Here is a 12,791-nt window from a genome sequence, read left to right as displayed (position 1 = left end):
TTGGTTAGACAAAGTAAAATACAGACTCCTTTGATGGTGATTTAGATTCCATCTTACATATTATTAGTGTTTGGTTAGACAAAGTAAAATACAGACTCCTTTGATGGTGATTTAGATTCCATCTTACATATTATTAGTGTTTGGTTAGACAAAGTAAAATACAGACTCCTTTGATGGTGATTTAGATTCCATCTTTCATATTATTAGTGTTTGGTTAGACAAAGTAAAATACAGACTCCTTTGATGGTGATTTAGATTCCATCTTACATATTATTAGTGTTTGGTTAGACAAAGTAAAATACAGACTCCTTTGATGGTGATTTAGATTCCATCTTTAATATTATTAGTGTTTGGTTAGACAAAGTAAAATACAGACTCCTTTGATGGTGATTTAGATTCCATCTTTCATATTATTAGTGTTTGGTTAGACAAAGTAAAATACAGACTCCTTTGATGGTGATTTAGATTCCATCTTGCATATTATTAGTGTTTGGTTAGACAAAGTAAAATACAGACTCAGCTAGGAATGAATTTTAATGTAATCTTTCCAATAAAACTCATTTATGTGCAATTTCTTAAACGCTTGTAAACTAAACATTACAATATATCAACCAGATGGTAACCCACTGCCAGCATAATTAATATAAAAAGAACTGAGGTTGTCGGTTAGGTCACCGATTGAGGTGACATTTATTAACATTAAAACTGAAATTGTAGCACAAGTTTGAGAACATTAACTGTTGAATAAATATTATTTAAAGACAGCACTAGCTTCTTTCCATAGTAATATTTTAATATTTTATGTGCGTGTGTATGCTTGAAATATACTAAAGTTAAATCGCTGAAATGATTTTGGGGCTGAATGCACCACCAAGCAAGCTATAAAAAAAAAACAAAAAAAAAAAAAAACCAAACATAGCATACGTCCCTGTATTTGAAGACAAGGTGCAGTCCTTGAAAGGCCGTAGACCTGCCAGCCTGCAAACATAAACAAGGTCCCACGGCAATAATTAGATTTAAAAAAAACATGTAACCAAATTAATACAATACTAAATGTAATGGAGGTAGATGGGGAGGTGGTGGGAATTTTGTTCCCGTTTCAAACCTGTTCGACCAGAAGATTTCTAAAATTATTGTTGTATCTCCTTTTGGTACCAACGTACTGCTTCACCTGCCTACTTCCATTTTATTCCATCAAACTTAAATCAATCCAGGTAAACTCGTACACAAGTTTCCCATAAATGCTATTATGTGTGTAAAATTACTTTATGAATTGTAAGTATAAATCTGGAAAATATTTGGAAAAAAATCTAACTTCTGGCTGAATTGATTTTGATACAAATTTTTATGATTAGAAACATAATTGCAATTTGAAAGCACTTGTGTTAATCGAAGACCGATCAGTCCACACCAAAAATATTGTTTATGATTGTGTAGACTCAGTCATATGTGACTTATTTCATTGTTAAAAAACACAAAAACAAACTCACAAACAAACAAACAAAAAAAACTACCTAATTAACTGAATGGAACCTTTAAGCCATAAATTTCATTAAATGCTACAGAATACTCTTTGGTGTCAAGAAAAGAATGGCAATAATATGTAAAACTTTGGAATTTTAGAAGTGTAAAGTTATTAAAATTATTTAGACTACCAGTAAAATATAATTTTTAAAAAGGTTTTAAAATACTGATGCTTCAAACAAAGCATTGGCTTATGCACAGAAATCTTTTGAAATAACATAATTATATACACTAAGTTAGCTATTATTAAATATTGGGTAAAAATATATACTGAGACCAAAAAAGTTTAGCAAATGTGCTTACATGTAAATAAAAGAAAACTCATGACTTTCAAAGTGAAACCAGACATGTAGCCTACTTTTAAAATACAGTGCAGCAGTACCACATTGCTGAACTTTTTTCTCTTAGTATAGGTGACTAGTAGAGCCATCCCAGTTTGTAGCTTTACAGGCCTGACGTATTAATTTACTGGCAATACAGGAACATACACTAATTTATTTTTAATGAAAGGAGAAAAAAGAAAACAAATAAACACTGCATTTATTATTTAAAAAGAGCACTTGAATTGCTTATAAAGACTTAAAGTATGGTAGGTAATATGATAAATAAATGAAGCATGTGGGAGGTGAAAGAAGAAAAAGTCATTGTTCACTAAATTAATTCTGATATGTTTTTCAATAATATTTAATTTAGGTCTCATTCCACACTTATGTAATAATTACAAGTGCTAGATTTTATACAGTAACTAAAAATTGTATTTAATGTATGTTTTAATCATGGCAGGACATATTTGTAGACCTTAGTTTCATCGGTAACTGACAGACGTCAATGGGTTAATGTGTCAGGTTAATTTATCTAGCAGATGTTCCCATTTTCTGATCATGAAAATTCCACGGTTTTTTGTCAACAGTAAAACCACCTAACCTGCAGCTCAATTTCTTTTAAATGATTCAAAAATAACCTCAGAATAACCTAGCGAGTTGAAATTTTTCATATTATCTCAATTTTCAAAAAAAAATTAATTACCAGGTTGTGTTATTAGGTGGCAGCCATGTGCATAATGATTCACCTTCAGAAGCAGACACCTGTTACTTATAGCCCGGTAAAAGCTGACACATATTTGATAGAGTTAATAGAATATGCAATGGGTTGCATGCTATTTGATCACACACACCAAGTGTTACCTATATAGTATTTCCTGTAGTAGTCTACAGCAAGCAGACTAGCATACTGTGAATATATGGGAATTTGTTGATAACTGGAGTCTAAAAATGGCTTCATGCCACAATGAAAAGCCGAAATGTGTACTCCAAACTATTACGGTTTGCCAGTACAGTCGAATGAAATGGAGTTACATGTATAAGGTGAGTGCATTCGTAATCTTTGCACGTTCATCTTAAACTGAGGAATTTTTCAGATCTGTACAGTTAGTAATAATAATAATAATAATAATAATAAAATTTCTTTATTTTCAGAGGGTAAACACATTCAGTACAAGGTGACTGGTCTCCCATGAGGCCCTCTCTAATCTATACATGATATTTTCATACATACATTCAAAGAAACAACATCAATTTACATGTAATATGTATAGCATGAGGAATATTAACACATATTATGAATATTTAAATAATATTTAAATCAATTTAAGAAATTGGAGTCAGTGATAACTTAATACATCATAGTTTAGCTCCCCTGCATGAAAAACTATAGCGATAAAATTCTGTTCTTGGTTTTAATTCATAAAGATGATTATGTTGAGTTGACCTCAGATTTAAGGAGTGAATTTCTGAAGTTGTTTGAAACATTGTTTCTAGATATGATGGAGATAGTTTGTTGAGGACTTTGTAGACAAACTGGCAGGTTCTAAAGTCAATTCTCTTTTGATTTTAAGCCATTTGAGAAAGCTGATTATTTCTGCAGTGGACGTTTCTTTGCTTTTTTCAGTAATAAGTCAAACTTGTTATAAATATGTTTTCATTAAGAATTGGGGGTAGTGGGATTTTGCCCAATCGGTTGAGTGCTCGCTTGAGGTACTTGCATCGCAGGATCGAACCACCTCGTTGGATCCATTCAGCTGATTGTTTTTTCTCTCATTCCAACCAGTGCACCACAACTGGGCAAAGGCCGTGGTATGTGCTTTCCTATCTGTGGGAAAATGTATATAAAAGATCCTTTGCTGCATTTGGATGACTATGAATCAGAATTACCAAATGTTTGAGATCCAATAGCCGATGATTAATTAATCAATGTGCTCCGGTGTTGTCGTTAAACAAAACAAACAGACTTTTTTCATTAAGAATTGGTGACATATAGGGGGAGCAGTTTGACATTTACACTGTGAGGGCATTATGGAATGTTACAAAACATTATAGGAGGAGGGGAGGGAGTGTTTGTCAGGGTCTCTTTTTATAGGAATAAAGAAATTGCAGCCAGTCATATTAATTACCTAAGCAAAGAGAAAACTGTCCTAGAGTTTAAAGCTACAGTCTTACTTGTTCATACTATATTATCTTTTACTGAAGCTAAATACTAACAAAACTACAGTTTTTATAAACTTATTTACTTTTAAAAAAATTCAATTTAATTTAATTTTAAAATAAAAAAAATGATGGTAGTGAAATTGGTTGACAAGCTAAAGCTTATATTAGGACTTTTCCCTACAAATTTCAATCACAAATACATGTTTGTTCATGTAGTGCAAGGTGACGGTTACAAATAACCTAATGATTATTATAATAAAAAGAACAGATAATTAAAGACAAAAGTAATCAGTTATGATAGACGATTAACCACACATTTGACAAGGAAAGGAAAACATAGATATACAGAATTAGAGTAGATGGACAAACATAAAGTGGTTGTTAAGTTTTAAAAACATTAGCATGCATAGTGTCAAGAAACTTGTAAATAAGTTTAACAAATAAAAAAAAAACCCATCCATCCATGACTTTACTGCACACAGCAAATTGAATTTCACGTTGTCGACGATTAACAGTGCAAAAATAATCGATAAAATTCATGAATCCTGATAATACAGCTCAAGTCTAATACTACCTATATAATTTCATTACACAATGAATTCTTTAACACAACAAATACTATATGTACAAATCGGAAGTTTCTTTTTTTGTTCAGTATATATATATATACACACACACACACACACACACACACACACACACACACACATACATACACATACATGGTATATACATGATATACATGTATTATTTTATTATCTGTAACTGCTGTAGATGTTATGTATATTAAAGATGAAATTTCAACAAGCTATTTAGCATTACAATGCAGAAGGCAAATTCAGAAATGTATTTTTCGTCTTTTCACTGTGTCATGTCAAACACATAGTACATGTATTCTGAGCACATGCTTATGATTTGACTGGTTTTGGCCTTGTCACATTTATTTAACATTAAGCACAACAAACACCTTAGTGAATGATTTTAATTCCATGAAACGCTACCATCAAATGGATGTGGAGGTAATCTCTTACATTGCAATTCCACAGTGGTGTATGGCACTAAAACAACATTGTAAAAAACATTTCAATATCAGAATTGATCTCAAGATTGCAGGATTTAAAAACTCACATGGAGATGAAGATCATGAAATACGAATGATAAAATTTTGTTTTTTATTTTTCTTGCAGGCAAAACGAGATCATCAAACAGAAAAAAATCCACACAACAACAATCAATCAAATGAGTTTGAAACTAGAAGACGGGTGTGTATATAGCTGTTATTTTGTTTTATATGGGTCTTTAACAGAAAAACTGGGAAGGGAGATCACTTACTATCATTTGGGTTTTGTTAATGTGAATGGTCTATAATTAATGGTTAAAATTAATACATGTGTGTCGTATAAGTTGGGAATGGTAGGTTTGTGGCACAGTTAACCTTAAGAGACAAGCATCTGTCATGTTTGGAGAGGCAAGGACTAGAGTGCAGAGTTGGATAGTAAAAGAAATATGAAAGAGTTTGAAAAAGGGAATTGAAAGGAAAGAAATGTTTGTTTAATGAAACCTTAGCTTATTTTAAACTACAGCTATTTGTTGTTTAACGTATGGCTGTTTTGAAACTTGGTCTAGAAAGAGGAGAGGAAACCTGATGCTACCACATGAGTTACCTAACAAAAAAACAGCAAGGGATCTTTTATATGTACTTTTACATAAGGGGGACTATCCATATCATAGTCTTTGTCATGGGATTTTGGCTGGGACAGGAAATAACTTGGGTTCATTTGCAGCAATCAATCTTATGAAATATCACACGTAAGATGGGAACTCTACAGTTGTTTTACATCCACTGTTTAAAAATGGAAAAGTAACTCAAAGAAAAATATGAAATGGGACTAAAATAGTAATCATTATAATAATAATCATTAATAATAATAATAATAATAATAATACCGTTGACGTCCCAAACTGCGTTCACCTAACAACAAAAACATGAATACAATATTTATGGAAATACTATTCTAAATTTTTCAGCTACAATAAATGAAACAAAATAGATTGCAATTAATTAACATATAAAATCAACAATGTGGACATAAAACAAATCCATTCTAGTAAACAAAAGTGAAATATACTCCAGTAAACAGGAAAGAGTGCAACGTTTCTAACTGTGTTCAGGTGCATGCGTTTGCAAAAAGTATCATACAGCACATCATTTTCCATTTTTAGGGCCACTACATGAAAAAATATGTTTCTTAACTATGCACAGTTGACGAACACTTTGTTTAATATTTTTCTTAAAGGAGAAATTAAGTTTTTCAAGTGTTCTGGTCTGGTCCGCATTTTACCAACACCCATCGCTAAAACTTGATGTCAATACAGATAGGCATTATGTTCATACCAGTGAACAGTTTGTTAAAAATACTAAAAAAAATTAACGAATTGATTTTTAATTAACACAATTTATATACTCAAAATTATTTACAATTGTTATGAATGGATTATGAGTACCATTCACTACAGTAGAGGCACACAAATGTAGCATACCTTTTGCAGATCGAATATAATAAATTAAAACAACAGGGGACTTAAAAATAATAAAAAATTAAATGATTTGGCTTTGTTGATCTGGCACATGTAAGGTCATGTGACATGCACTGAATGTGAATTAATCTTCATCCATTCTATTTCTACGAGTCAAGTGGACTCAATATTGGTAATTTTAAGGAATAAACAAAAACAACTTAGTAAAATTAATAGTTTTAAGGGTTTGTAAAGTTTTGTATTTAGATACTTACTTGTCTGAACTGTATTGTTAATGAAAGTGTTCATGAACTGCAAAGAAAAGTCTCACAAATAAATGACAAGCAGACGACAACAAATTGGATGTAAATTGCACGAACCGTGCACGAGAAAACAAACTGAACAGAGTTGGAAGCATAATGCAGTTAGGGATGTTGATGATGATGATGATAAATAATAATAATAAATAAAATAATAATAATAAAAATTTGGGTACTGAAAAAAAGAAGATATAAGGAATATTTGTTGACAACAACATATGTCTCCACCCCACCCTCACCCTCAGCATACTGGTCACTATTTCTAACTCATCTGGTAATGAACATCTGTTACTTATGACACATAGCCCCACTATAGATACAGGAAAACAAACCAGGTTCTGTACGTTCCCCTACCTGTACCCACCTGTATTTAAATTATTTAATTAGTGCTTTTATCTGAATCACAATAGTCAATATGTTTGTTCTTGCCTGAGATTCATTAATATGTGGTATTGTTTATAAGCACAAATGTAATGTTATTACCTATCACAGAGAGAATACCATAAGGACAGGGCTTGAAGGCTTGGTAATAAATATCAGTTTAATATTACAAATATTTATACGTGACAACAATTTATTAAAGGACAATAGATATTTGGGTAAATTTTCTTTAAATATGGTTGGGGAAAAACCCCAGACTCTTCCATTGTTGTGGTATGCTCTTGAAGTAAATGATTTAAACAACAATTTAGAGTTAACAAAATGACAAGGATCGTTATGAATCAATGTGTAATGAATCCTAGCCCAATGTGTATTTTGGTAGTTTTGATAAATACATGAAAAACAAACCAAATGTACACGATTTTGCATTTATCATGGGTCTGTCACTGTCAGTGTGTGCACATCTATATATCCATCCATCGATCCATTCATTCAAAAATCTATCCCACTCCCTTTATCCATCCATCCCACTCCATACATACATTAAACATATTTTACAGAGTGTATCCAACGTGACTGCGGCTATCATTGACAAATGGAACCACAAGTACCTGTGTATGACCAAGTCATCCATCCATCCATCCATTCATCCCACTCCCTTCATCCATCCATCTATCTATCCACCCATCCCACTCCCTCTATCCATCCTCCATCCCATCCCATCCATCCATCCATCCATCCATCCATCCATCTATCTATCTATCCTTCCAACCATCCATCTCACTCCCTCCGCCCATCCATCCCACTTCATCTATCCATTTAAAACAGAAACCACAACATACATTGAACATATTTTACAATGTATCCGACATGACTGTGGCTAACATTGACAAGCCAAACCACGAGTACCTGTATATGACCAAGTCATCCATCCATCCATCCATCCATCCATCCCACTCACTCTATCCACCCATCCATTTGAATAAGAAACAACATACATTGAACATATTTCACCAGTGTATCCGATGTACTGTGGCTAACATTCCCAAACCATACCTGTATATGACCAAGTCATCCATCCATCCATCCATCCATCCATCCATCCCACTCTCTCCATCCACCCGTCCATTTGAATAAGAAACAACATACATTGAACATATTTTACAGAGTGTGTCCGATGTGACTGTGGCTAACATTGACAAGCCGAACCACGAGTACCTGTATATGACCAAGTCATCCATCCATCCATCCATCCATCCATCCATCCCACTCTCTCCATCCACCCGTCCATTTGAATAAGAAACAACATACATTGAACATATTTTATAGAGTGTGTCCGATGTGTCTGCGGCTAACATTGACAAGCGGAGCCACAAGTTACTGTGTATGACCAAGTCCCTGACCATGAACCAGACCATGCAGGACTCAACACGTCCAGACTGGCGTCGCTATCAGCTCTCGCGTCTCGGAGAGCCTGTCGATACCCACATCAAGAAAGGTAGCACTAATAGCCTTCATTTTTCATTCTTTTAATCTTTAGCTGCAAAGGAAAGACAAGAGGATAATTAATGGCTATGGTTATTATGTGAGACTTTTTGATATTGCATTTCACAAAAAGGTAGAAAATAATAATGTTCTTTATCTTCAGCTGCAAAAGAAAGATAGAGGATATTTAATGGAAGAGTTAGTGGGGATCATCTTCTTTGTCATTATATGTTTTGTCTCACCATTTTCAGTTATGTTTCTTCTTCTTTTATTTTCCTTCTTGTTTTGTTTTTTTGCTTTTAGCCATTTGTAAGTCTATGATTGTTACTTCTCCAACTAAAACATATCCAAATGATAATATTTCATTTTAGAACAAATTGTGTCTGAAACCTAGAGTATGTATGCATTGACTGATATTGTGTACAATGCTAATTTCATTTCACCTTTGATTGTTCATACCATGTCCTCCATTCTGTCCAGCGTAGGGTCATCAAACTTGGTATGTAGACATCTTGAGATACAAGTTTATCTTGTGTCATGTTGACCTGTTTTAATACACTAATAAACTTTCAAGTTATTTGTTTTATCATGAAGTTTCACCAATCTAATGTTTAACATGCAGAAAGAATTTAAATGCTGCATTTACTCGTACCAATTTCATTTCTTTTACACCTTAATTTCCTATCTTTATTTGTAAAGTTGTTAACTTTACAGTTCTGTGCACCACTTTATGTAACTCAACAATTTGATTTCCAGCCTTGGTTTGTAAAATTTCCAGTTTTGAGTTGTAAATCATTTAAACTTTTTAGTTTTGTGCACAGTTGTTTCACTTTAATTTACAGTTCAAAATGTACATTTTGAGCACCTCTATTTCTGAGTTTTAAACTTCAATTTTCACTCCATGCAGCATTTGAAAGGGTAGACAGATCCAGATCTCTGCCCCCTGTTTTTGAATTTGAAGGTAAATTTACACTTTTTGATTGGCTGATTGGTTTTGTCAACCTTGGGCAGCAGTGAGCGCTCTTGTATGGTTGTCAGTTTGATTTGTAACCCATACATTTTATTTTGTCTTCTTGTTAAATGTTATGTCCAATACCTGCAAGGTTATTTTTTAGCTTAAAAACATAATAATAAACATTTTGTTTCCAAAAGCACAATTTTGAGAATAAATTAGAAATTTGTTTGGATGAAAGGTTATAAATTAATGTAAAGTTTCAAATACTTTTAAGATTTTGTTTTTCTAATTCAGTGGAAAAATTAACACAATGGATTTCTATGACCTTCAAATTGGCAGATGTAAATTTCATTCTTTATAAATGGTTAAAAACAACTAAGGAACACTTTGACATGAAAACAGAAGAAGAAGAAAGAAGAAATATTAAGAAATTAATTGAACATATAAAAAAAGGAAATTTTATTTGCATAGTTTTCTTGCAAAATTTAACCAAACAAATTTAGTAGCTCTTTGAAAAGAGGGTTGCCATGTTTACCCTGTACTGTAAAACACATGCGTTCTGTGTGATTCTAAGGCCCTACAAGGTCTGAACTTGCTTTGCCAAAGACTATAGAACAAGTAGTGCTACTAGGCCATTCATTCTAGACTGCCAAAACAACTATGCTGCAGCCTGATAATGATTTAACACAATATAGTCTGTAAGATATTTCATAACTTCATTTATACTAATTAAAATTAGTGCAAATAAAATTTATGAAATATACAATTTTGCACATTATTGATTTCAGTGGTGTGGATCTGATACAGTAATTAGTAGAGTAAAGTTAGACCAGTTTTCCTGAATTTGAGTCAAAACTTTATAATGAAAATGATTGGTTAAGTACCAGTACAATATACCAAAATATTACATGTATTTGGTTAAGCATTGAAAGCAATTTCCATTTCAATGACTATTATTTACACCCGATAATATTACAGCCAATCACTTTGCACCTGTTAGTATTATTTACATCCTGCATGGCTAACACAAATCAGTTTGCTTTCTTCAAGTAGTGTAATTTTAATTAAGTTAAAACACAGTCTATTTTTCTTTTGTTGTGAATGAAAGTTATTTCAGAAAAAAAGCAAAATGTCATTTCTATTTGTTTTTGTTTTTTGTGAGATTGGGTATGTTGGGCATAGTATATATTTCCATATCCTTGCTACTTCCAAACAAAACCTATTCTTTCAGTTTCAGAGACCCAGCACTATTTTGGAGTTAATACATCACTCCAGTATGAGCCTAAATAACTACTTCAGTTATTCATGTTTGATAGTTGGCCTGTTGTTACAATAAAACTATGACTCTTAACATGAGTGTGTAACATTCTATTTATCATACACTTATACCATGATAGGTATAAAAACATAAATATCACATTCAATCATGTACTGTAATGTTAATACAAAAAACAAAAAACAAACAACAAACAAACATTCTAATAACCATGGGATCAAATCAAAAGTCCAGTTAAAAGAGATGTCAAGTTTAAAGAGGTTATTTCTTTACTAAAATTGATCGTAAAAAAATATTCATATTTTTTTTGGTGGAATATTCTGGTTTTTAAATGTTCCAGTATTCAGAGGGTCCAGTTTTCAGAGGTTTCACTGTATATTGTTTTTCTGCTATATCAAAGTAAACAATGTATGCTTTGATAAGATTTTTTTTAAAATAAGTTATCTTAAAATTACTTGAACACAATCTAAAATGTTAAAGGTAAATATTGTCACTGACAATTATTTGGTTATTTGAATCCAAAGTTAATTTTTTTTAGTGTTAATTGAAAACAACTTTTAAAATGTTTTATATAATTTCATTCATGAATGGTGGATTTGTTGATTAAAGAGTTTACACTCTTTTAAAACAAAGCCTAACAGCACAATGTAAAAACAAATTCAGTTTTATTATTGAAAATGTTTTTGATAAATTAAAAAAAGTTATTTATCTGGAATGATCACAAAAACCTTTGTAGAAAACACCATATTGATTTGTTTCATTTGAAAGGAAATGGTATTTGTATGATTGATTTGTATTGGGTAACACTGGCGTCTTAATGCCATGGATTCATTCTGTGTAATGCCAAAATGTCCCTAAATACACTTGCTGTCTGATAAAACCATTTGTCTTTCTTTTTAATGGTTTTTTTATTCTGCTTTTAGGCGACCTTATATTAAATAATAATAAAAAATGTCATCAGTTATTTTGATGGCAGTCCTTTTATGTGTATAGAAAGATGATTTTTTTTTTTTGAAAGTTGATTTACTATTACTTTTAAGATTGGTTTGATATATTTATACCTGAAGATTCATAAATAAATAAACTCGTACAGTATAGTTAAGTATTAAGTATAGCAAATGTAATAGTTTAAAATTGGTTATAATTATGATCATTTCTATTTTTATGTAACCTGGTTATTAATTGTATTTTTAAAATCTGTTAACATGTTTGAATTTTCTTACTTAAAATTGTAATCTAGTTATTAATTGTGTTTTAAAATCTGTTAACATGTTTTAATTATCTTACTCAAAATTATCTTCACACATTTTGTTTGTAATATCAGAAGTAGTGAAGTACAAGACTAAGTGCAGCTTCCCGCTGGTGACATAGTCATAGTCATGAGCATAAGCATAAGCATAAGCACTATCATAGGCAGTATAGGCATAAGCAGCAGCTGCATTTGCTTTTTCACAGACTATATAAATCTACTACATCCCCTTTGATGAAGATCAAGATTAAAATTTTGGGGAGTACTGCACTAACTTTAAATAAATATTTCATGTCTTTGTAGTTTGAAAAAAAGGAGAGCCATATTTATATAAAATGATTCCACGTTACCCGAAGTTTGTTGTGGTGTGGACATCAAGTGAAATGTCAAGATAAAAAAACTCAATCCCTAATATTTCATAATTTATTGTACTTTGTGGTGTACTTTGTATAAAACTATGTGGCTACGTTTTACTCTCAGGACATCAAGTGGAATTTGAAGATAAAAACTCTGTCCCAAATATTTCATAATTTATCATTCTTTATGATGTACTTTGTATAGAACTACATGTATGTGCCTACATTTTATTCTCAGGACAACA

The 12,791-nt window shown here is 31.7% G+C and overlaps 1 protein-coding gene across 8 annotated transcripts in view; it reads left to right on the top strand.

Moving 5' to 3' along the window:
- The window catches only part of LOC121384163, a 183,981-nt gene that overhangs the window by 85,184 nt on the left and 86,006 nt on the right, over window positions 1-12,791 (top strand). For 6 of the 8 annotated variants that reach the window (XM_041514419.1, XM_041514424.1, XM_041514421.1 and 3 more), the window contains 3 exons: window positions 5,195-5,269; window positions 8,555-8,723; window positions 9,618-9,671. In XM_041514419.1, coding sequence (XP_041370353.1) covers window positions 5,195-5,269; window positions 8,555-8,723; window positions 9,618-9,671 — 298 coding nt within the window. The remainder of the gene's footprint in view (window positions 1-5,194; window positions 5,270-8,554; window positions 8,724-9,617; window positions 9,672-12,791) is intronic. The other 2 variants (XM_041514427.1, XM_041514425.1) reach the window with 1 other exon arrangement.

This window comes from Gigantopelta aegis, chromosome 10 (genome assembly GCF_016097555.1).
Source record: "Gigantopelta aegis isolate Gae_Host chromosome 10, Gae_host_genome, whole genome shotgun sequence".
Taxonomy (NCBI): Eukaryota; Metazoa; Mollusca; class Gastropoda; order Neomphalida; family Peltospiridae; genus Gigantopelta; species Gigantopelta aegis.
Note: the sequence above shows the minus strand (reverse complement) of the source record. Positions and strands in the feature narration are given on the sequence as shown.